Source organism: Xiphophorus couchianus, chromosome 2 (genome assembly GCF_001444195.1).
Source record: "Xiphophorus couchianus chromosome 2, X_couchianus-1.0, whole genome shotgun sequence".
In the NCBI taxonomy this organism is placed as follows: domain Eukaryota; kingdom Metazoa; phylum Chordata; class Actinopteri; order Cyprinodontiformes; family Poeciliidae; genus Xiphophorus; species Xiphophorus couchianus.
In genome coordinates this window covers 30,035,045-30,060,739 of record NC_040229.1, presented here as the reverse complement: position 1 = coordinate 30,060,739, position 25,695 = coordinate 30,035,045, and the positions used below count along the sequence as shown (strand labels likewise).

At 39.5% G+C, this 25,695-nt stretch overlaps 1 protein-coding gene across 1 annotated transcript; it reads right to left on the bottom strand.

The window, feature by feature from the left end:
* Positions 1 to 21,281: 21,281 nt before the first annotated feature.
* Positions 21,282 to 25,013, bottom strand: LOC114149938 (uncharacterized). Its single transcript, XM_028026064.1, has 2 exons — positions 22,759 to 25,013; positions 21,282 to 22,550 (listed from the first exon to the last, which is right to left on the bottom strand). The coding sequence occupies exons 1-2, from the start codon at positions 23,594 to 23,596 to the stop codon at positions 22,123 to 22,125; spliced, it is 1,266 nt and encodes a 421-aa protein (XP_027881865.1). The 5' UTR covers positions 23,597 to 25,013; the 3' UTR covers positions 21,282 to 22,122.
* Positions 25,014 to 25,695: the final 682 nt, after the last annotated feature.

Genomic DNA, 25,695 nt, shown 5'->3' with positions numbered 1-25,695 from the left:
TCTGCCAAGTCTCATGCTGCTGTTCTATCACCTGCGCCATTACCTGTATAGACCCCATGCTTAGCACCAGACCAATGTCATCTGTCATCAACCCGTCTGGCTTTCTAGCGCGTATTCCTGACATCCTGATTGTGTACCTCGCCCACTTCCTGTTTTCTGACCATTCCCTTTGCTTGCTCCCTGTCTGCTTTCAGTGTTTTCTCTGCCTGTGCCTTTGACCCCCGGTTCATGTAAATGGATATCAGCTTTGACTCTTGAATTCTGGATTTGTTCTGCCTCATCGTCTCTCACGGTTGCCGACCTGGACCGTTGGCTTTGTTCATGAAGGTCAGTGGTTGGACAATCATTCACTTCCCTGTAACGGAGCCTGCTTATTTTAGCAATGATTGTGAATCTGCATTGATTACGATGACTTTTGACCTAATCCTACCCTTCCGACAATCTTAAGGATGTCTCGAGTATCAAGACAGCTCTGAAGATAATCTTATGAGATATTCCTGATGTGGGTGGTGTGGTAAGAGTGATCTAGGCAGTTTGGGAAGGACGTCATGACCACTCCGACCTCAAATTGGAGATATTCAACATGTAGGGCTGTCTTGGCCCGATATCCCAGCATGTGAAGTGTTCCTCGAGGACAAATGAGTTGGCAGCCAGTTGATTGTGATGTATAGTCAATCACAAAGTCAGGAACAGTGCAGAATCCAAAGTATAGAAGACAAAACAACTGCTAGAGCATACCAGAACATCCGGCGGACACAATGTCTTTTCGTATTGTTTCATCTCAGCTAAAAATAGTCCACAAACCATCGCCATTTCTTCTTTGTTGTTTGATCTTGGAAGGCTTTGTGAGATTTCCCTTCTGACATCTGAATGTTCGTGAGTGAAATCTATGGTGTGTTTTCTTTGCCGCGTGGCTGCATACCACACGCTGTAAGACCAAACATGTTATATCTATGGTTTGTATTGTCACATGTGGGGTCTCAGGTTTTAGAAAGGTTTTAAAACTTTGCCATGTGAACCAGACATAACCTTCCTACCATAGTTTTTACACTGAGTGGCATCATATCCTCTGTTTCCACCGTGTAGAGTCCCCTGCGCTGTAACAGTGATTAAACAATGCCCAATAAATGGACATGTTAAAACTTCAACGAGTCCAGTATCACAAGGTCCAGCAACTACATGGTCACTGTAGACGCAGCTACTAAGAGCATATGCTGCAAATCAAGAGTGCAAAGTGATTAATGATCCACAAGCAGAAAGGATAAACAGAAATAACATCATGTACCGGATATGCTGTTATTATAAATATCAGTTGTAAGTAACTTCTGTTTTCTGGGACTGTTGTTCAATCAGGAAACAATTGTTTGCAGGGGGTCCCCTGGAGGAAAGCCATGAATTTCACAATTGTTTCACCTGTGGTTGCAAGTGAATCACTGACATCCAGTGATATGTTTTCCTTCTTTGACAAAAAAAAGTGTCTATACTGTTCATCCTGCACAAAATCAACCAGAGTCCCAAGAGATCTTTTGTTCAAAACACTGAATAAGAATCACAAACCAGGCTATATACCGTATGTTATCATGTGTACGCATCTGAAGAGACTGCACATACTTTTAGCCATATTCTGCATGCTCATAATTGTTCGATAAAATGTCTTTTTTGTTTTAGATAAACACATTTCATGGGGAATATCCTACTGACTTTGTATCTAAGTGTTTGCCTGTGGAATGACAGCAGTCAGTATCACCCTCCTGTGCTCCATTAGTAACACTGAATGCATTTGTGACTGAGTGACCCAGAGAGGCAAGAAACAAAAAAAAGAAGCTGTTTTTGCAGTTATACCAACAGCCTGCAGCAGCAAATGAGGGCAAGGGATTGTTTTGCATCTGTTTCAGTGCTGTTTAGCATGTTAACACGATCCTCAAGTGTCGCTGATTTCTTTCCTGTTTCAAGAGTCATGCTGACATCCTTTCGGCGCTGTAGAAAGCGTAAGAAACATAAATAATATGTTTTCTATATGCTTGTACTTTTTTTTTTTTTAAAGGAAAAATCTATTTTAATCCATATCTAAAGTAGATGCTGCATGCTGGATGATCATAAAATAAAAGGAGAGGAAGGAAATACTGCGGTATTACTTTAAAATGTTTAGTCTGCTCTTTGTGAGAATGGGAGGTTTGGTAATCCATGACTGAAATGACTCAACCTAATTTTGTTTTATGAAGTTGTAACCTCCAATCTCAATACTGTTTTGGATTTCATGTGCTACAAAGCAGAAAGTGTTGCATAACTATTAAATAAAGATAAATAGTCATTTTTAGGAACCACTTTTTGCTTTAACTTTCACCTAAATACAAGTGTTTTTTTTGTTTTTTTTTTTACTCAAAATACACCACATCTCAAAATGTTGATTTTATTTCCTACAATAGCTTTCATTCCTCTTGCCACAATTTGCTTTTTTTTTTCCAAGATAACTGTTCACACTGGATTTTTCTAAGAACACCGAGCTGTTTTTAAAAATGTGATTAAAAAAAATTACGAGGATGCAGTTTTTTTTCTTCTTCTTCTTTTCATTTTACGACGACGAACTACTTTTCTTATCTTTCTGAATTCCAACAACAGCCGTCGACGTTTGGGATTCTGTCGTGACAAAACGTGGCAACACTTTTTCACCTGGCACTCTACATATAATATTGATAGCAGAGCACGCCGAGCGTAAGTTGAGAGAAATTCAATAAAGTTGAGACTGAAATGACCTACGAATGAGGAAAATCTCCCGAGGAAAAACACACAGCCTCCCAGATGTGCCAGCAGGCATGTTGTACAGGACACTAAAAGGTCTGAAAGTGGCTGCGTTGGATGCTACTTCTTAGTTTGACCCAGTTTTAAAATAATCTTGAGGTCCTCTTTCAGTTGCCGCTATGGGGGGGGGGAGTAAGATGTAAATTGATTGATCTTATATTTTTCATACCATCGACTGCTGGGACACCTCCACCTTGAGAATGATTCGGCAGGTTTTTGTATCTTTTGCTCAAATCCCACAATGAAAACAAGTCCACAAACAAAGAGAGAAATCAATGGATTTCTTTGGCAGCTTTCAGAGACTTGCTTAGCATCACAACGCACTTGCCCGAGGTGAACATCCCAGAGTGTATTATGGTGTTGCTCCATTGCCCTGTTCGCATCCGCAAGCTGTTCTAAACCCATTTGAAGTGAAGCACACAGGGTTTTAACAACTATCAGCACAAGTGTGAATAGCCTCCTAGGGCACTCTCGCTCTATTTTCCTGTTGAAATGGTTTCTCTCCTCAGTTGAGCATTTATCTATTCCAGCAAGAGAGCATTAGGGTGAGTGTTTATGTTAAAAAAAAAAAAAGAATAATAATAAAAAAAAGGTGTTTCATCCAGCATCGCACATCGAGCAACCATTTAAAGTTAATAGTTTTTTTTCTGTTTGATCAAATGTCACGAACCCTACTGTAATAGTGAAGTTACTTATCTAAACCCACGATTTACTTTACAAAAACTTAATCAAAGGGAGACTAAACAATTTGGACCAGAAGGTTCGGCTACATATAAAAGATGTGAAATGAATGAGACTAAGGATTACAGTTGTGAAAGTTCCAGGCTTGTGTATTTTTGAAAGGATATTGTAAAAAAAAAAAAAAATATGTCGCCAATAGATTCACAGTAACTTTCACATTCACTGTAACTACTTTCAAAATCTTACCGAGTTGCACCCTTCTAGTTATACAAACCAAACTTCAGCTCAAAACGAAACCATTTTGCGTTGATCTCAGGGATAGTTCCAAGGATGGTTCATAGTAGTCCTTAAAGATTCAAAGGAAAACATCCAAAAATCCAGAAGAATGTATGTGTGGAAGAGCACAGCAAGTACTGACTGGTGTTGAAAGGATTTTTGTTGCAGCTGGCTTTGGATTGCAGAAAGCGATAAAGTTGACGGGTTCGTCAGAGCGATTTCCTTGCCATCAATAACAAATCGATCCAACATACATCAAACAGTACAAAAAAACCCCCCGACCTGTCAGCGACAGTGTCGTAACACGCACTGAGTTTTCAAAGAATTAAATTTCACATTTTGTTAGCACTTAGAAAAACTGCTTCTAACATTAAACGTGTTTACAATTCAAAATAAAACAGTGGAAAACGCAGTAACCTTAGCATTGGTTTTAACTGTGTCTTCATTCTTCTCTCAAGAGTTTAAATATTTACAATTTCAATAACGTTCCGAATGATAAATAAAACTTTACATTGTATGCTATTTCTTTAAACAATGTGAGAACGTTTCCGCTCACAATAAACTCAAAAGAGCAAATAAACAATGAACAGGTAAAATAACTTGCTCACCCATCACACAAGAGGGCAGCCAACAGCACAAAATGGCGCCGCCTCTAACGCCCCACACATACAACCAGAACTACACAGAGAACCAAACCAGCTAATAGGCTACTGGTAATGTAATTTTTCCATCACAATGTCGATTTGGTATCTTTTTTTCCCCCGTAAATTTCTATCTCCTTTGTTCAGTTAATACTTGTGGAGCTGGTGGGCGGGACAATGCGCAATTTAGAAACAGCTCATTGGCTAAGACCAATGCCAGAATTATTTTTAACCCTGCAACTGCTGGTCATGACAGTAATTCACCATAAATAATGAATAACTATTAAAGTAATCAGTCTTTTCATGCTTATGGGAGTTTTATTTTTTGTTTTTGTTAAAAGTCGTATTTAAATGTGGGTTACACAACTTTTTCCACAATAATTTATCATTGCTGATTTTGCGATGAGTTAAAAAATTACATCGCCGTAGATGAGAGGGCATCCTTCTCTATTTCCTTTTATTATTTCATCTCCTCACCGACAGTGACTACGAACCTCCATTGTCACCCCGGGTGGAGCCGAGATTCAAACATCCTTCCTCTGTGTGATTGAGGAGCCTCATAAACCGCACGCGCATCCCTACGGTCTTTCAAAAAAAAAAAAAAAAAGCCCCTCCTTCTCTTTGAAGAATTGTGGGAGGGATGTAATTCACTTTACAATATCAAATAATCACCGCTTGTGATTCTTGTCTCCCGGCTAACTTGTCGGGCGTGAGTTTATGTCTTTTAAGAGCAGAGGTGAGCTGTTGGAAAGACAGTTCACCAGCTGTGTCCTGAAGGTGATGGGGCCTGAAGTGAAGCCGCACCTCGAGGTCATTGAGCAATAATAAGTGTTATCAAGTGAGAGCCAGAAGACAGGTAACACTAGTGGAATTTATGAGAGGCCTTGCAGGATGACCCCAAGAATGACCAGCCATTCTTTACTGGTGACAGCACTAAAGCGCCAAAAAGACTAATATGGCTGGATTGTGATTAAATAGTCCCTGGTTGTTAAAGGTGGTGGCACCAGCAAGAGATTCTCCTTTTTCTTCAACAGGATGCATGCAAATTGTAAGAAAATCCAAAAAAGGACAAAAAATTTTCCACATTTTGTGCAAAAAAGTGTCTGCCAGTATTCAAATCTGATCTGATATTTCCTGTCCCTGATCCGTTTATTTCTTTTGTGAACTAATGTGGTGCGTCAACAGCTTTAGCAGCAGTCCTGGGATTTGCCACGAACAAATAAAAGTAGCTGTGCCTCCGGCTGTTTAACAGGTACCCTGCTTGTTTCTGACAGGGTTAACTGTTGGAGGTAAAACATTCATTGAGACTGTTTGCATAAGATGTTTTTGCTAAAAGTATGAGTCGGAAAAGAAATATCTGTCTGCAAAACGTTCAACAGTTGTGCTGCCAAATAACTTTTATGGCTGTATCAGGCACGGGCTGATTGTATTTGCATCCAGTTGTACGTTTTAATAGCTCAAAACTGCTCAAACCTTTAAAGAAATTGTTAATTTTTATTTCACTCTAAAACAGTAAAATTGCAAAATAGACTTAATATTCTGCACAATAGGATTTTAAGGGTGCTTTCACACCTGACAGGCTGGTAGAATCGGGGACCAATGTTGCAACCTTTGTTACATGTTCAGCTGCTGTGATTCGCTTTCACACTCCAGTGTGTCAAACAAACCAAAATTACTGAAAACAACCTGCTCCGCTCTCTCTCTCGCCTGTGGTGGCGCTGCCCCGACAACCACTGAAGGAAGCAACATACAAACTTTTTAAGAAGACATTGAGCTCAACTTCCTCCTCCAAGAAAATGTAAACAATCACGTTTCTGTCTGAGCTTCCTGCTCCAAATGCAGGAAGTGCGCCATAGACCGCTTCCTGCATTTGGAGCGCTCTCTATCTGGTCCACTTGGTATTCTCATTTTTACTGCCGTAATTTAGTTTATGTGTTTTATTTTGTATTATGCGTATTTGTTTGTTATTATGACATTTATTTTGAAAAGTTTTAAGTAGGAAGTGGAATCCAGCATGTTCGCTGGGGCTCCAGAAAAAGCGTGACTACAGCCAGTGGCTGTAGAAAAGCTGACAGACAGAAAAGTTTACAGAATATGTTCAATGACCTCATTTCTGCCTCTAAAGAAGGGCCAGCCAGCAAGGTATGTTTATATGTTTTTATATCGTTATTCATTACACCATCTCATTGAAGTTTATGTTGTATCCATAAGGATACATCCTTATGGAGCTGTAAGGATTACAGCTTTGTACCATCAATTAAACTATCTCTTTATTGCCGTTAAGAAGAGGTGGAAGTGATACTCGTACTTATTCAAACCAGCCAGAGTTTACTTTAATCGAACCAAGACTTAGGATTTCAGGCGGCATCAGATTTCGATTGCGCATTCACACCTCCCCAAGCAAATTGGACCTTGTACGCAATTGAACTGGAGTGCGATTAAAGCGGACTAAACAGGGCTGGTGTGAATGCAACTTTTTAACACTGGTACTGTCAAACCACTCAAACAGTTCTGGCAACTCATTCCCAAGGTATGTATTAAATCTTCTTTAATTTAGAACATAGTGATACTGTGAAAGCGTTGTATTTCTACTTAAAGTTGGCATATCCTCTTGCTGGCCATTTCAAAGACAGAAATAGGCCAAAATCTGACTGTTATATTTTGTCAGACTTTTTTACTGTCACATTGGCACATTGAACAGATTATCCAACGACAGGACTACAGCACACAAATGTAATATTACAACCAAATGAGACTCATTAGCACACTTGACCCACATGTCTGTGGAGTTGAAGGCTAAGATAGGCCAGAGAATACAAATGACGTATAGTTTTATAATTACCTTGTCTCTTCAAGTGATGTTCCAACACCCAGCAGTCATAGGTTAATTAAAGCAACTGCCTAATATGCTAAAATTTTAAATAATTGACCCCCACTAAGGATTTACGAGTTCTTCTTTTTTTTTTTTTTTACAGTACACTCCTTTAGCCGTTTTGATAACTTGAACATACGAGTCCCAGAGCAAATAACGAAACCAAACTTTCCAAACTGAAATCATCACAGTGATTCATGACAGCCAGAATTATTTTCTTAGAGACGCATCTGCGTAACCTCTTCCTCAAACTACCACACATATTAGCCGCACTTCCAACATAATTAATGTGCACAAAGCTGTTGATATTCCGCTAATGTTGAAAAACCAACATTTTGGAATTGCGTTGTTTACATCAAATAAGAAGCGCAATTAAAATCACACAGAAATAAGTTTGTCCACGCAACAAGTCATTCAAAAATATGCAGCGTCATCATCCTCCTCCCACTTCCTCTCGTCTTCTTCAGCTTTTCCGCAAGTTCCCTCTATGTTATCATCAGGTTGTTAACATGACTCGTGTGATGTGAAAAAAATCTTTCCATTTCAGTTTTGTGAAATACACAAAAACCCACCTTAAACCCACTTATTGAAAAACGTGTTGTTTTTTTTTTCAAAATTGCTGTTTCCATTAAGCAAATTTATTTTCGTAATTCCAATTTGCAGAATTATATGGTAAATGGAAAGCCAGTGAAAATAAAGCCATCTACCAAAGATTCCTCTGCTAGCTAAAGCTTTAACTAGCGGAGAAGCTAGCTAGCCCTTTTTTCAGTGCCTATTGTGCTGAGGAGTTAAACAAGCTCATCTAGCTAAAGAGTTGCCATAGAAACATGACGCACATGGAGAGAGGTTTTAGTGCCCCTCTCAGAAAACCATGAAAGTTTCGATTTAATATTTAATGCTGCAATATATCAAGAATTTAAAAAGAATAACCTTGAAGCATGTGGAATGACGGTGCCACATTTGTTCACGCTATTGGCAAAATGTTTATTTACATTGGTTTCATGTACGGGCAATTAGTCCGGTGTCATCTGACAGCATTAGGATTAAAAGGTCAAGTGGGAAAGAACGTCTGCTTCCCTCCAGCTTTAGTAATATACAGTATGAGTGTTTACTACAGCACTGGGTTGCTCTACAGCAGAGTGAAGGGTCACAAAAGGACATTTTTAGAGTTGCCAGACAAACCAAACATGGCTTCTGCTCATGTTTGACATCAACAAAGGTCCGTAGGAATCAGTATATTTTCACATTAAAAAACTGAATTCTTTTTGTGAATATTAAAAAGTGATAAACTGCATATGTTTTCGCACAGCAACACGGATAAAATGTGTTTAGCCCAAAAGCTGAGTAAAATAGGACTGGTAAAACAATAACGCCATCAGTGCTTTGTTCTTTCAGTTTACCTTTTTGGTGATTTAACGTAGTCTGACATTGTTGACGCAATCGACAACCCCCCCACACTCCCGCTACCCCGAATCAAACTACAGAACATGGCCCTAAAACCATGTAGCATTTTGAGAATCATCTCTGCAGCAAGGGTTATGGTTCATAGGTTTTGAAGGTGTTCACACTGCAATAAAAAAATATTCAGCTATATTTTTTTATTTTTTTTTAAAGCTGGCTCATCGCTGCTGTTTAACGGCAGCATGGAGAGTCATCCCAACTGTTGTTTTGGGGGGAACGAATGCAGCCGTGGCTCTAAAGCGTCAGCGTCTTTGTTGAAAACACATTTGCATATTTCAAGATTTCCCAGTGCAAATACTTTAAACTGGAACAGCGACCTGGTTCTGTCAAATGTTGCAGCGTTTGGCTGTACGTCTGCGTGAGGTAAGAATCAAAGAAAAAGCTTCCCGGTTTTGATGCTGATTTCAGTGCAGATGCATGAAACGCATTGTTGGGGGAGGGAGGAAGCAAAAAAGTGCAATCACCAAAAGACTCCCACCAGGTAGATGCCATGTCCTCTATTTTTAAACGCCAGACCAAACATTGAATTATGAAAACTAAATTTGCCACCTGATTAACACTAGTTTGTTGGGTTTTTTTTTTTTACATCATTAGCTTTTGTGAGTCAGCTTTTCTCCTCTCTCAAGCTAACCCGCATTGTAATCGGCCTCCAGGCATCAGCTTTTTCTCGAATTCTTTTTCCCTCTCCCCAACCGCATTCGTTTGTCTCCAACACAATCTATCATTATACTTGGAAAGTGTGTGCCTGGATGGGGAACATTAATTTCCCTCCTCCCAACTGCAATCTGCAGCGCATATTTGCAGAAACCGCCAGTGTCCACACGCGTGTGCACAATGCCGATAACACCGGGCCCCTGATCCAGCCGCGTTCTTCGACAGACGCGCGCCGTTCTCCACCTCATTTGGGCGGAATATCAATGACGGCGGCTCGCCTTTTTAATTGGGGCTGAAGCAATAAGCAGTCAGCAAAGTTTCTAAAACGCATTTGACAATCACTATTCATTATCAAACCGATGCTCGCAGCACCACTTAGCTCCTTCTCAGCTGACGGACCAAACACTGGAACATTTTTCATTGTGTGACAAATAATAGAGGGATGCTGTCACGACTGTTTAGGATATCCATTATCTTTTCGCCTCAAGATGATGCACAACACAAATGAGTCACGGAGCTGGTGGTGAGTGAGCTCATTTGACTTTGATGTTGCCTGAAACCAGGCAACTTCTAACCCAATCAAAGACTCGTCGTATTCCTCGTGTTCGGTGTTTTGTAGCTTGGCACAAAACGGCTGTTTTTGGCCAAATTTAATAGAGCCACTCTGAGGGGAATGCCACGTTGCGCAACGTGCAATAATTAAACAGGAATCTCCATATTCATGCTCGGGAACGGCCTAATGAGCGAGATTAGATGTCTCACACCTGGTGGCCCGTATTCTCATTCGCAATGATTAACAGCTGCCGTGCAGAACCGGAGACCCGAGTGACACTTGACTTGCAGATGAGCTCCTTGACTGGGTTTGTTCTCTTATCTCGCCGGAGAGGTAACATGAACGTGATACGACTCCAGGGTGTGGAGTAACACGGTGGTCTTCGTTTCCAGCTAAAACAAAGTGCCAAGCTATGGATTGGTTAGATGTTGGAGCGGCAGGCTGCCTTAAATTTTAATGAAGTGCTAGTCGAAGGAGGATTGCCTGTGTTGGAGCACTTGAGAGGGAGCCGGCTCTACATTCAGGAGGAGAGGTGCAAGGCATCCTGGGGGATACGCTCATCATGCACTCATGACAAGGCTTTATCCACGTACCTTGCCAAAGGATTGACAGGCTTTAATCTTTGCACAATTGTGAAGACAAAAAATTCATGGTTTTCCGAATTGTATTGATTTTTGTAAAATAATTTTTTAAAACTATATATTATGTTACGTTCATCACAATATTTTGAGTTAGTATTGCGATAACGATAAAAGTGACGACAAGAATTATTTATTACTTCTATTTTTAAGGCTGCGACTGAATGGACAAGTAACCGGAATATTTTGCTCTTGAAAAACATACTTATTTTTAATATGCTCCTTTAAAACACCATTCACAAAATAGTGTGATTTATCTCACTAAAAAGCACAAAGTAACGATATTTAAGCACGTTTTCAAATTGATTGATTTCTATCCAAACATCTTTGTTACTCCAACAGTGGAGAAAAATGACTAAAAATAACAATCCCATCAACAGGAACATTTCTTAGGGCTTTTTAAACATCATTAATTGGAATTTAACAATAAACCAGGAAGTTATTATAATAAGAAATGTATCACGATAAACACTAAACGATGCGATAAATGCCCGATAAAATAGTAAGAATAACAATCCTATCGATAGGAACATATTTAGAACTTTTTAAACATCAATAATTGGAATTTATTGTGACAATAAATCAAAATCTCGACATAAGGAATGTATCACGATAAATGATGAAATAAGTGCCTATCCCTAACAGTAACAGTAGAGAAAAATTGTAAAAATACAAACCTTGCCAGTATGGACATATTCTGGGTTTTTTAAACATCATTAATTAATTGGAACTTCCTGCGACGACAATAAACGACGCGATAAACGCCCGCCCTTTGCAGTAACAGCAGTTGAATGCAACAGGCTCACATATACTTTCTCTGTGAACACAGTAGTTCCTGTAAAGCATGTGCATGTGACATCCCCCCCTTGCATTCTGCAGGCTAAGCTGTAAGCTCTGCCAGCCTCTGCATCAGCTCTAAAGCTGCCAGCCGGCGTGGATCTGCTGATGCAGGAAACCGAGCAGGCAACCTGACTTCAAGAGGCGGCCAAGAGTGTCGCCTCTGCTAATTACTGCAAATAGCATCCGCTGAAATGTTACACAAGTAAACTGACACCGCGGTGCAGATGCGCTCAGACACGCCCTCTCTAATCCCCCCCTCTAGTCAAGGCCTAGTCGGCCATCGAGCCCGTGTGGACGTGTTCTGTGTTCGCTCGATGCCCCGTTTTTCTTCAGAGTCTTTACCAGAACAATCTGCCGAAAGTTACAGTCCGAATCACCTCAATTGAGTCATATCCGGAGACTTTAGGAAAGGCCTCGCTGCTGCAGGCTGCGGAGGGAAATGTTTCCCCATCCATATTCTTTTTTTCTTTTTTTAGCGAACTGTAAAAAGTCAACAGGATAATGATCAGCCCCTTTCAATGGGGTGATCATACAGCAGCGATTTCCTAATTTTGTTTGGCGTTGTTTTCCTGACATCTGCTCTGTTGTCATGCTGTCTCAGGGAATGCCTGTTACCATGGCGATACATTAACTGGAGCTGGGGTTGCCTGTAGTAAGCAGAGCAAAGTGAATCAGACTTGAGCAAGAAAAATGACTCTTACTGATTTTTTAAAAAAAATGTATTGTTATAGTTAGAACATTCTCCACAAATAATTATTTAGCTAAAACTAAACACGTCCAATCTCTCACTGGAAACAAGATTCTGCCTGCCGATGTTTGTTTGGTCTCAGTTTTTGACACCCCCGTCTGACTCAGTTGGACGATTCTGAGAAAGTCGATGCACGGGTTATTAGGTTAGATGGTACTGTTGTTTCAGGAACATCTGCTGCATGTAATATTAAGTCTACAAGCTGTTTTTTTTTTTCTTGCAGCAAATCTGTTTGCTTTGTGTCAGCAGAGAAAGTTTTCTGTGATATTCATATTGGTTGTGGAAGTCAAGGTAGACGTTTCAAAAGAAAGAACAAGGATACTATGTGAGGTGTCACCTACAGGAAGGTAGTTTCCTGTTTGTACTTCCATTTGTATTTGCATCTTAGTTTTTTTTAAAGGGACAGTACTATGTAAAATCGACTTTTTTTTAAAAGTCTTGCATCATGTTTTAATATTATTCCCTCATCAAAAACACACCTGGAGTGTTACCTTGACTGTTTAATGAATGCTTGAGAATTTCTTTAATCTCCATGGCAACCATTCAGCTGTGCTCCTCCTCAGAGCTGCCATTTCTGAGCTTGCACCTCGAGGAGCAGCTTTCTCTCGCAACTCCTCCACGGTTCAAAATGTCTTAAAAAAATTAAAATAAAATGTAAAAAATTCTATAGGTGTGAATAGTTTTGCTAACTGTAGGTCTGACAAAGATTTTCCTCAAAATTCAACACCGTGATTCACTGTCAAAGTAATCTACGTACATCTACCGCTCCAGACGTTATACCTACATTATCTAAGGACGCACAATGTAGGAATCTTTTGTACAGTGTTCGTCTTCAAACGGAGTTTCATAGTTGGCTCTATCAAACTCCTCCTGAGGTTGGTAACCTGCTCATTTTTCCTCAGTTAAAAGCTCTCATTTTTTAGAAGTGAAGTTTAATTGCCAGTGACATCAATAGTCCTAATCTGTATCCTTTGCAAATGTTAAGTGTTCTTTCTTTCCATTATATTCTTCCACCTTTGGTAGTGGAAGACTTTCAGTGAAATACGGTGTCAAATTTGACTTTTGCGACAAAATTGTGAATCCGTTCCCACTGGAGAAGAAATGAACTGGAGTCTTTGTGGTAAAACTTCCAAACTACAATTCATAAGGGTATTAAGAAGAACATAGGACTACACTAAAACCTAATTGGTGCCTCTGACTCATTCGCATTATTTCCTAGATTTCCTTAAGAGGTTCACCTTCGGCATCTTAAAAGAAACACATTTAAAAGATATACTGTTAACGATGACAAATGAGTATTAAAAAAAATTGTTTTGCTTTTACAACGGACCCGGCCGCCTCGCCCGTTTTGATCTTGTCCGTTCCTCTGGAGAGGCGGCTTCACTCGGCTAAATCTCTGAGTCGACAAGGACACGCCGACCCAGGCAGGTCAATCATTTAGCTCTTCAGCCGTTATCATGTAACCTGCATCGACGGCACAATCTATACTTACAGCTACGCGTCGCACGGGTCATAGACAAAAAACAAAAAAGTTTAAAGACTCCTGTCAAACACGGGTATTTCTGTGTCATCAGTGAGAAATGGACAGCTTTCCTATAAATTTGTGTTAGCTGAGATGAAAGAATCATCCTGTCTGTGTCGGATCCTGAGTGTCAAAACGATTTCTGACAGCTCCTAATGACGCCTGGCTGTTGTTGACGTGGCGGGCCACGGAAGGAGGCTGCTGTTGAAAAGCGTGTGGCTGTGCACACGAGTCTTTCTGCTAGGGAAGAAAACCTAAAGAAATTTACATCCCGAATATAAAAAAAAATAAAAATAACACACCAAAAGGTAACCTTCTTTCACATGGTGTCCCATGTTGCCACATGTGCTGCCAAATCTACAAATTTGCTTCATGAAGGTCTAGACAGCTATCAAGCAAACCAATGTTTTAAAAAGCTATGTGGTCTAAAACTTTTCTAAAGTTTTTCAATGAGATATCGTAAAAAGTCCCAGAGTGAAGCAGAGGCTGTAGGAATTCTTTTTATTTTTTTTCCAAGTTTCTATTTCAGTGCCAATAATTACAAATTCTTAAAAATGTGTTTATTTGCTTGTGTGACGGTAATTCTTTTCAAACACCCAAACATGTTTTGGTGAGTGATGTGCTTTCTACATCAACCTTTTCCATTTTTTATTTTGTTTTGCTGTCTTTGTGTTAAAAATCCTAGCCCCAAAACAAGTTGTCATAATATTTTGTCTTTTTTTTTTTTTTTTTTGAAGGTATCAAGCTTACTTGTTTTTTCTAAAGTCAGAAGGGAGAACATTGATGTGGTGCATTCTGCTGCCCGTTCCAGCATCCGTCCTCCACCGGGTAAAACCCAAAACCAACATAAATGTACCGACACCCCCACGTATCATCCGCAAGCAGTTTGCTGGCTTTCTCCGGCTCCAGGTTCAGGTTGAGGCGCGTAGCCCTGAGGGCGTTTTCTGAGGAAGAGCATGACTAAAGAGGAAGCAGTAAGCAATAACATCTCATTTGAGCAGTCTTTGTTTTTCACACTTCTCCGTGTACAGTTTTGCCATTTTGAAATCCAGTTATTTTCTCTTTTGCTGGGTGGACAAGGAGCAGACAACAGGAAATGGGATTTTCAAGTATATCTAATAAACTCTGACTGATGAGTCAGCACTGAATTGAATTGGAAACTAGTGAATCGCATCTTTAATGCATTAAATTATTCATTTGTTTCATGCTTCGTACATTGCAGCTTTAGCAGGTTTTTTCTTTCTCTTCTTAAACAAACGCGTCGTCCTGAATTACCGGATGCTTCTGTGGCGGCACTTTCTGTTCCATCAGATGTATTTTATTCTATCCAAAAGGATCCTGAGAGGAACAAAAGCAAAACAAAACAAAACCTTGACGTCACAGGGAATATTACAGCAATCCAACTTGCCATAAGAGGAGACGGCAAAATGTCTGCTTCGTGCGAGACATAAGGTAGTCCCTGGTCTCGTTGCACCAACAACTCCTATCACGTCAAGTCTGACTCCACTCTGAACTTTCTTTGAACTCCTGACAGCTTGTACGATGTGTAAAACGCTCCCCTCTCCCTGCTAAGACTTTTGTCATGTTTCTTAGAGCGGCCACCTTCAAATGGAGACTTTCTTTTTAAATTATACAGCAGGTGCATTGCGAGACAGTCTACCTCAAATATTAAAACATGCGTCTCTTTCACGCAATCAGAAATCACATTACCTAATGATGTTCTAGAAAGCTAACATAAAAAACTGCATTTTGTACGTTAGCTAAACGTTTAGCTAACATCTAGCCTTTAGCTAAACATCACGTTTAGCACTAAAAAGCTATTAGCACAAATAAACAGATATTAGCTTCTCAGATCCTGTTTAGCTAGTAGCTAAACCTGATGTGAAAGTAGCTATTAGCTGATATGAAACTAGTAGCTAAACTAGTAGCTAGTACATCATGTTTACTAGCTAAACATGACATGATGTTTAGCTAGTTACACATCAGATAAACATGATGTGAAACTAGAAGCTAGCAGCTGATATGAAACTAGTAGTTATATTATGTTTAGCTACTAGCTAAACATAATGTGTAACTAGTAGCTAGCAACTGATGACATGTTAGATGGTTATAAACATCTGACATGTTTATGACCATGTTAGATAATCATAAACACTGTAAAATATGTACTAACAATTTGTAGAAATATTCTAAAGGCCAAATTAGGACGAGAGCCAAATATCAAAGTGAGGTTTTGAGTTAATTTGTTAAATTAGTAGCAGAAAATATATACCGATATCAACAATAGTTGAAAGAAACAACAAATTATATAAAATAAGTGTCCTGGTCAGATAAACTGTGCTAGCCAATGACTAATGGTTGGCCTCTCTACTTTCAATAAATGAGATAGTAACCCGTTTCGGTCTGCTTCACGTGGATTCAGACAGTCAAAACCAAAAACACAGCAGTGTCTCGTCTTCTTTTTTTTTACATGCTGCATGTGTATTTTTATGTAGAAATTGTTTCAAACTGTCTTTTACATGTATAAAAGACTGTTTTTTGCACCTGCTCGTGTTTCCACTCTGACATTTCAATTATCCTTAAAAAAAAAAAAAAGATCCAGACACAATTTTAAGTGAAAATTGTTCTTCCCTGTGTGGGCTGAATACCACAGGAGACAGAAGTCAGTAACTCAGGAGTTGCACCTCTTTCTTTAACTTGTGTTCTGAATATAAAATAAGCGGCCAGAATATCATCACCAGCCTTTCAGGGTTGCCATCAAAGGCTGAGGCGCATCAGTAATTCAGCACTTTGGGAAATGACTCGGAATGGATGGCACCGTTACAAACCGGGAAATATTAAAAGGCAAGGCCAACCCGAAACCTCTGCTTTTACTGTATGACACTGTGGGCTACTGACTTTTAATTATTGATGCAAACATCCACTTTGACACTTCACGTCAGCGATGGCAACCCGACCGCCGAGCCTGACATATAAAACAGTAATGATGCAGGTTTTTTTGCGGCAGGTTTGCTTTCGTCAAGAGTTCTGGGAATTAGCCAGAAATTTGCTGTCCAGAAGTAACAGATGACGGCTTTGTGCTCCCTCTCTCTCTCTCTCTCTCCGACGCTCCCCCTTCTCTGCCCTGACGAGACGCTTAAAAGGCAAGCTGAAAGACGGGGATCAGAAGATCGGTGTGACCCGTGCCACGGACTGTCAAGAACAGGAAGCTAAAGGCATGCTAATAGCTGCTTTTAAAACCACGAGCTACTTTATACGTTTGTCATGATCCAACCGGAAACGTCAGGATTTTATGTGATGGACCACTTAAGGACGTACGCTGGACGTGTATTCACTGTTCGGTTTTTCTACCAAATTTTACTCATAATTATTCAAGGAAGATCTATCTTTTCTTTTTCTTTGTCTTTTTGTCAAAGTGCATATTTAAAATATTTTAAAGAAAATTCAGCCAAGGACGCCGGAATATCCAGTTTCAATACTGCTTGATATTCTATTGGCTGGTGTTTGCAAAGCAGCCAATCCAGGAACGCCATTTATTTTCCTTGGTGCTGATTGGCTGTACCTTTTAAACATTGAAATAAAGAAGATTGTAGATATTAGCTTTTCCAGTAAAGTGCACATTAATGCATTTAAAAGGGGCAGTATCATGCTACAATGTTATTCCCTCATCAAAAGCACGCCTGGAGTGTTGCCGTGATTCTTTCATGCATGTCGGAGAAATCCTTGAGTCGCCTGTGGCAACCACACAACCCCTTCAGACTAGTGGCAGCAGCAATTAGCAAACAACAGGTGAATCTGCACGTGTGTTGAGCTCATTATACGAACTATTTCTTGATCCAACGCTCCTAAGAATAGTTACTAACAACATAACGGTGCTGCAGGCGGAGTGTCAGAAAGAGTAGGAGCTTCTTAAAGAGACAGAGGCCCTAAATTTCTTTTAAGTCATATTTGATATGAACAATATTTTTATATACTGTTCTTACAGTATATTTGGTGTGCGAATTAGTACATTAGATAGTTATACTCAGTTTTTATTTGTTTGTTTTTTCCTCCGAAAAATAATGCCAAATAATGCTATTCTCAGGCAGTGGTCCGCCGCATAAAATATTTGAAAAACAATTTCAAATGTAAGCTGCAAACAACCCAAACTTGTGTTATTAAGTTTTTCAAACAAAACTTTTCCAAAAAAAAAAAAAAAATTAAGACAAGAGCGCTTCTCGTTTATTTTCGGAGTAGCACTGAAGCAGCTTGTGTCTGCGTGCGTCGCGGCAGCTTCCGCATGGATGAGCAGCCAGTCAGGACAAGTGCCAATCAGGCTGACCTTGATGTGGCATCTTACATTATGTTGAAATACAGAATGCATTTCTGGAATGCAGACACACTCCAAGAAGAAGCAACACAATCCCTTTGAGCGTAGAGACCCAAAGATGCAAACCAGAACAGGAAAAAAAAAAAGCTTCTCTACATTATACAGAAACCGCACTGACTGTTTTCAAATCGTCAGGCAGCAAAGTGAAGCATGACTGGTGAATCTGTGGAAATTGATTTCTAGAAAAAAAATGACATGACGCCGATTTCTGCTCAAACAAGAGATCTATATCTGTGTTCGCTTGTTGTTTTATGTAACCAGTGTCACATTTAAAATGATGATGGTTTGAAATGCAAATACTTGTGCTAAAAAAAAAGTTTTTTAAAAATGTTGAACAACTTCATCAAGTTGCACCAAAATGTTAATGATCAAAGACGCTGCCGTGGTCGTAGGGTGCCAGCTGCGCAGTAAGTATAATACTAAACAATAAACTATTAGTGCCATTGTATCAAAAGGGAAAATGGTTGAGAATAAGAGTAATTCAGGCAAAAAAAAAAAAAAAACATCCTCAGATAAAATCCTAGACCGGGGTCAGCTCTAAAGGTCATAATGTGTGGAGGTCGCAAACTTCACTTATTGCTCACACCGACTCTGAGGACAGTTTGGCGATAGGCTCTATAACAATACATCAGTCCACAAATCTAGAAATACATTAACGATTTTCTTATAAAGTTAACTGACCAGCACTTCAAACTGACAGTGTTTCCATTGGCCATATACTGTAGTTGCACAATTTGACATTTCAAAACTGAATTTGTTTAACAGAAACACACCAATACAAAAAAAAAAAACCCAAACTCGTTTTTCGCTAAAATGGTTTGGCGCTAGAATGAGTTGTGTTTTTTTTGTGGTTTTTTTGGCCATATCAGAATTTATTTTGCAAAACTGCAATTGAAATGCTTTTTCCGCATCACACGGGTCACATGATCAACGTCCGGATGTTTGTTGCCACTGGCGCAAAACGAGAGGAGGACAGGAAAGTAGCCGGAGGATCATGGTGGGTCGTGTTTCTTGAGTCATGTAAACACACTGATTTTTAATGCGTGTCTTATTTAATGGAAACATCAGTGAGTCAATACTCCACCACCCCACAAAGTTTTGAGCACGTGTGTAATAGAGACGTCAAGACCTTACAAATGCAAATATGGCTTATTAGCTCCTCCTAAGCCTCATGGAAAGCCTCCCTAGAAGAGTCGGACCTCATAGTAACCATCATATTACACTTTCTGAATTAAGAACGGAAAGTCACTCAAGGAAACTCAGGAAAGCAAATACGTTTGGCAATATACAGAAGACCATGTAATTAAAAAATAAAGAACATCTCCATAAATCACCAGTTTGAGCGCCAACCTCTACTTCACGGTAAGGAAGGATTTCCTCGCGTGTTCCTCTTCTGAGGTCTTGCTGTTATGTTTTCAGCTCTAATGATTTTTCTTTGCATACAGCCAAACTTTTGCCTTTATCGTAGTTCCTCGATTGCCCATCCGCGGTCATAGCTGCGGTACGCTGTTGTCGACTTTAGTTCAACACGTCGCAAAGTCGACAGCTAAACTTTCAATATACTGTATATCCCGAACCTCATAAAGGATTAAACAAACACCTGCTGTGTGAAGCCACAGTCACGTGTCGACGTCTCGCCTCCTCGCTCCGTCGTATCTGCGATTCCACGTTGGGTTTGCAGTCATGTCTGCGGCGCATCTCCACGGAAATGTCCTAAAAATGAACGGAACAATATTGCTACAGCTGGCAGCTCGGAAAAAAGAACCACTTTAAATGTAAAAGCTTTTGTTACTGTAGTAAGACGGACACTAAAACAGTAGACCTCGAGTTCAGTCCACGTGTAAATGAGTTTAGCTCATTGATTTTGATCGCTGGGTCTTTGTTTTGATGCCTGTTTTCTCCGTCGAACCGAGAGAAGCAGATTGAATTTCAACACTCCAGTCAAAGCGCGTTGTGTCTTTACTTGAACTGTTCCAATACAAGCAACCTTTTTTCTTTTCTCTCTCACCTATTGGAAGCTGCTCTGTGATGTACAAAAACCGGGTTTGATGATTCAGAGTATCCCTCGATTTCAGAGGCTTAAATTTGTGGGGGGGAAGATTTAAAGTATAGTATTTCCCCACCTAGTCACAGGTTTCCTATAAAATGTGAATCCACTGTATTTGCTTCAAATCTCTTTTAAAAGAAAATCAGAATCAGACTTCCTTTTATTGCCATATTGTCGAAATTTAAAAAAGAGCAACTCTCGAAGTCAAGTCAAATAACCGAATGAAACAATAATAAAAAAGTATATCTCAGTAAATATAGTAGAAACACAGAAACAACTGGGATGTTGAGGAAAAATTAATAAATAAATGATGAGGAGGCTTTAGATGGATTAGTTTTGTTCAGGGCAACAGCAGCTCTTGGGTAGAAATTGTTTTTTTTGTTTGTTTTTTGTCTGTTCAATTGCATCTTGGGGAAGCCTGACACGCAGCCAATCCAGAAGCGACATTCGTTTTCCTTGCTGCTGATTGGCTGGACTCCCCCCCAGGGCAAAAACTACAAGGACAGCTGTAGATATTAGCTTCTGCAAAAGTGACAGGACAGTTTCCACTGTGCGTTTATCAAAGTATTTTAAAGCACATTCGGTATTTTAAACTAATAAAATAGGCGATAATTTGTGTTTCTAGAGGCTGTTCCCAAGCATTTGCAGATTTTAGCTGTTGTCAGACAGCTAAAATACCGGTGTCAAAAGTACATAAAAATGATTTCCGAATTCTGCAGACGAGGCAGGACTTTTAATCAAGAACAATATTTAGATACAACACTTATAGCCCTTGGGATGTGTTGTTGTGTTTGAGCAACAGATCAATAAAGCATTCAGAAAAATCCTTAATGGAAGAACACGGTGGCCAATCCAGCTGCATGTGTGTGTCTAAAGGTCCAATTTAAAGTTCCAGGTTTTTTTTTAAGTGGTGTTCTGTGAGAAGGCGATTAGTAATACCCTTCATGCAGTGTTGTGTTCAAGACCACCTAACCCGAGACCGAGACAAGACCAAGACTTTTAGGGTCCGATACCAAGTCAAGACCAAGACCGAGGGAAGTCGAGACCGAGTCAAGACCAAGACCAGCGCCAGTATGTGACAATAAAATGTGAAACATGATCAAAATCACTAAAATTGATCTAAAAGACCCACATTCACGTAAAAACACCTAGATATTTTACACAGAGAACTGGAATAAACATCTTTATTTAGTACTTCTATGTTGTAATCACAGAATTTCAAACAATCAAAGTCGATCAAAATAGTATTTTCTCTGCCTTTCATGAACAGTACATACATTTATGTTGTTTTTAAATGTGCTATTTCAAAACCATGTGCAAATATGTAAAACTGAAAAAATGCCAATCATTTCTCTCGTTTCTCTCTCGTATACAGATTATAGCTACATTATATAACTTTTCTTAAATAAATCTATATCTATCACTAAGTTGTGACAATATGTTATGAGACAGATAATTTGTTGAAAAAAAGATTGATCTCCTTCACTTCCTCCCTGAGCGACTACTGCCATCTGCAGAAATACAAACCCCATTGAAATACGTGCACAAAAACATGACTGACTTTTATCAGTTCTAAGACCCTTTTGCTGGATCAGATGGTTTGTTTTTGACCAAGCAGTGTATTTCTCCAGTTAGCACTGGGAACATGGAGAAAAGGCAGAGGAGCTCAATATTTTCACAGCTTGTCGGTCTCATAACATACTGACACAACATAGTGACATAAATATATAAAAAAAACTATATAACTTTTACAAAGATATTTTTTTGTTTTAACAAAGTTACATACTGCATCTTTAACTCTGCTGTTGAATGGATGTAGCAACTTATACATAACATACATAATAAAGAAATCTGACATTTAGAGGCCCAACTGCATGCGTTTCAAAAATAAAATTATACAACTGGAAGCAGTTTCATAATACGCCAAAGCTTTAGAAAACGTCAATGGCAAAACTCGAGAACAAGGATAACCATGTAGTTGAACAGTGGTTGAAATAAAGTAGGTGATACATAAAATTAGTTTAAAGTAAGGTTTCATTGCACTTCAGAAAGATTAGAGACTGCAGCATTTTTGCACCTAAACGTGCACGATGGGGTCTCATTACAATGCCTCCTCGACTAAAAACCCTTTCCACTGGTGCAGAGGAGGCAGGGACGGATAGCACTTTCAAAGCCAAATTGTGCAGTTGAGGATATTTGGACTGGTTTTCTCCCCAGAAGGCAAGAGCATTGTCACTGTCACAGTCTCTTATATCATTAAAGTATCTGTTTAATTGTGTTGCAATACTTGAATTCTGGACAGAGGAGCTGTGCTTCTTATGTGCCTTGTAGCGTGACAGAAGTCGAGGGCATTTGGCTGGTGGCGAATGACTGGTTGGATCCACATTCATGGCTTCTGAGCACTTGTCATCTGTACTCTCCATGTTCTCCACCCCAAAGATCAATGTGTCTGAAAAACACAAACACAATGACTGTGTTAGTTTTCAAGAACTTTGAGTGTACAAAATAATGTTTATGACAAAAGTAAACTGATGAAAAGAAGACTATAAATTCCACTTTATGATTTAAGGCTTTATGTGCTACGAATTTAAGACATTTTAAGATTTATAATTTTGCAAATAAGACTTTTTTTTCAGCAAAGAAAAATGCATACCAACCTGTCAGTGTCTTCTTAAGTTCATCTCTGAACTTCTTCACCGATGCTGCATTACCTCCGTTGGTAACATCTAAATCCACCCAGCTTAAGCCAAACTGTGGATCCAGCATGGCAGCAAAGAAGTACACATCATGGTTAAAAGGTTCCTCTCTTCCACTGTCTTTGGCCATGTTTGTTTTTGTAAAGATTCCAGAAAATCTTTTCACCAGAGACTGCTGGAGGGCTCTGACCAACGGCCGGCACTGCATTCGGGTCTCCTCCATCTTGAGGAGGTGTGTGTTCAAGTCCAGTACAGTTGGAACCACCATACTAATAGTCACTGATCTTTCCCCTTGGGTCAGCTCTGTTGCTTCAGCAAATGGAGAAAGAACTATACATAGCTCCTTTAGCTGGTTCCACTCCCGCGCACTGAACACGACATCCTCATAGTCTTTGTTGCACATTTCACTGAGTGATTTGTGTTCTAGAGTTGTAAGGGCCTGTACTTGTTTAAATGTACTGTTCCAACGAGTTGTATTTGCAGCTGGAACACTTTTATTGGTGCCAAATGCAGCCTCAAACTTATCTTTAAATTGTGAGCTGCTATGTAAAAGGGTTGCGAACTTTGACGTTTTTGCTATGGTGCGAGAAATGGTCTTGACCTCCTTCATACCATCATGCACAACTAACTGGAGAGAGTGTGCAAAGCAGGAAAGACGTTCACCAGATGACCATGGTAAGTCAATGTCTTCCTCTGAATTAATGTCCTCCCACAAGTGCTCGTCATCTAAATTATCCTCTTCACTCTCACTGTCATCAGATTGCTGCTGGGGCATGTGTACTTTGAAAGCACATTTCATATTGGGTGCATTGTCTGTTATGATATAGCTAATTTTGTCACGAATACCATATTCCTCAGTGATCTCCTCAAAGGCAGACGCAATGTGCTCTCCAGTATGCCTCCCTGTAAAACGCCTACAGTCCAGCAGGTAGGATTCAAGTGCATAGCAATCTTTAGATTTGTAGCACACATGGGCAGTCACCCCAAGAAAGGAGCGTAGCCTGCGATCAGACCAAAGGTCAGTTGTTAATGACACAGACGACTGGGTCTTCAGTTTCTCCAAGACAGTTTCCTTGACTTTTCTGACCAATTCTGGAATTCGTCTCTCAGAAACTGTTTTTCTAGAGATTGGTGTGTATTTACTGTCCAGGACTTCAAGAAAGTGTTTAAAGTGTCCATTTTCCACGAGGGAGAGGGGCAGACAACATCCAATGATCAAATCTTGAACAATGGCTTCACTGATGGCTTGCTGCCTTGGCGATTGTGGGCTGTAGAGCTGCACTTTCTGTGTAAATAACGATATTGTTGGCTGTGTGACATCACTCTGTTGCCCTGCCTTGTATTCCAGGAACCTAATAAATAGGACATAGAAATCAGTTTATCTGATCATATGAACATCAATTACATAAGAAAACAACCTTAAAAATAAGTAGGAACTTTACAAATACATGTCAAATATGTGTAATGTAATGTTACTAGAAACGCATGTAGATAAACAAAATGCAAATCAATGGTATTTTGGCCATCACATTTTTGAAATGGATAAACAAGTAAGTTAAATGACTGATATGGTATGAACCATAGAGAGTGAACTGGTAAAAAGTTACTTATTGACCTGAAATTGTAAATGGCAACATAACAATGTGGTTTCTAAAAGTAATTTGCCTATATCCATACAAAGCAACTAATTTATTAATTTTTCATAAGGTGAGGCATATTAGTCTCTTCACTCTCTGCTTATATCTATAGACTAGTTCCCACAGCCAAACAACAGAGCATCACCTCCACGTCTTATCTTCAATGTCAGGAGCTATATCCAGCTCCTAAGGTCAATGTAACTTACATTGACCTTAGTTCATAATTATGAGACAGTGAATGAATTCATTCACTGTCTCATAATTGTTTTTCATGAGAAAGAAAAAATCTAACTTAGGAACAGGATGTTATTATATGTCCAGTCGACTCAGTCTCTCAAGGTTAACTGCATTTGCTTACTTCCCTTAATAATGTTAATTGTAGGACCAATGCAAGAAAATACAACTTATTTAAGGTTAAGCATATCAGGTTTGGCACATTAATAAATTATATATGATGGCTTTGGAGACATTGGGGTTACCCACCAGCACAAGCCAGCACATGCTGACAGAACCATTACGTTCTGTCATGGTTACGTTACAGAACGTAACCATTACGAACCATTAGGTTCTGTCATGGTTACTTATTGACAGAACCATTACGAACCATTGTTCTGTCATGGTTACGTTACAGAACGTAACCATTACGAACCATTAGGTTCTGTCATGGTGACTTATTGACAGAACCATTACGAACCATTACGTTCTGTCATGGTGACTTATTGACAGAACCATTACGAACCATTACGTTCTGTCATGGTGACTTATTGACAGAACCATTACGAACCATTACGTTCTGTCATGGTGACTTATTGACAGAACCATTACGAACCATTGTTCTGTCATGGTGACTTATTGACAGAACCATTACGAACCATTGTTCTGTCATGGTGACTTATTGACAGAACCATTACGAACCATTGTTCTGTCATGGTGACTTATTGACAGAACCATTACGAACCATTGTTCTGTCATGGTGACTTATTGACAGAACCATTACGAACCATTGTTCTGTCATGGTTACGTACGTCACCTTATTATGGTTATTAAACATAGGTAGAGACTTCCACATCAGTCTTCTCCTTCATGAGAAGTATTGAACAAGAACCAAAATATATTACGATTATCTATTCAGACTTTTATTTTTGCTCTGCTTCCACCTATGTGCTGCAATCCACTCATGAAGCCGACAGAAATACGGAGACATGTTCAGGAAAGCTGTAATTGAAACAGCGTTGTCCATGCACAACACGAATCAACACTT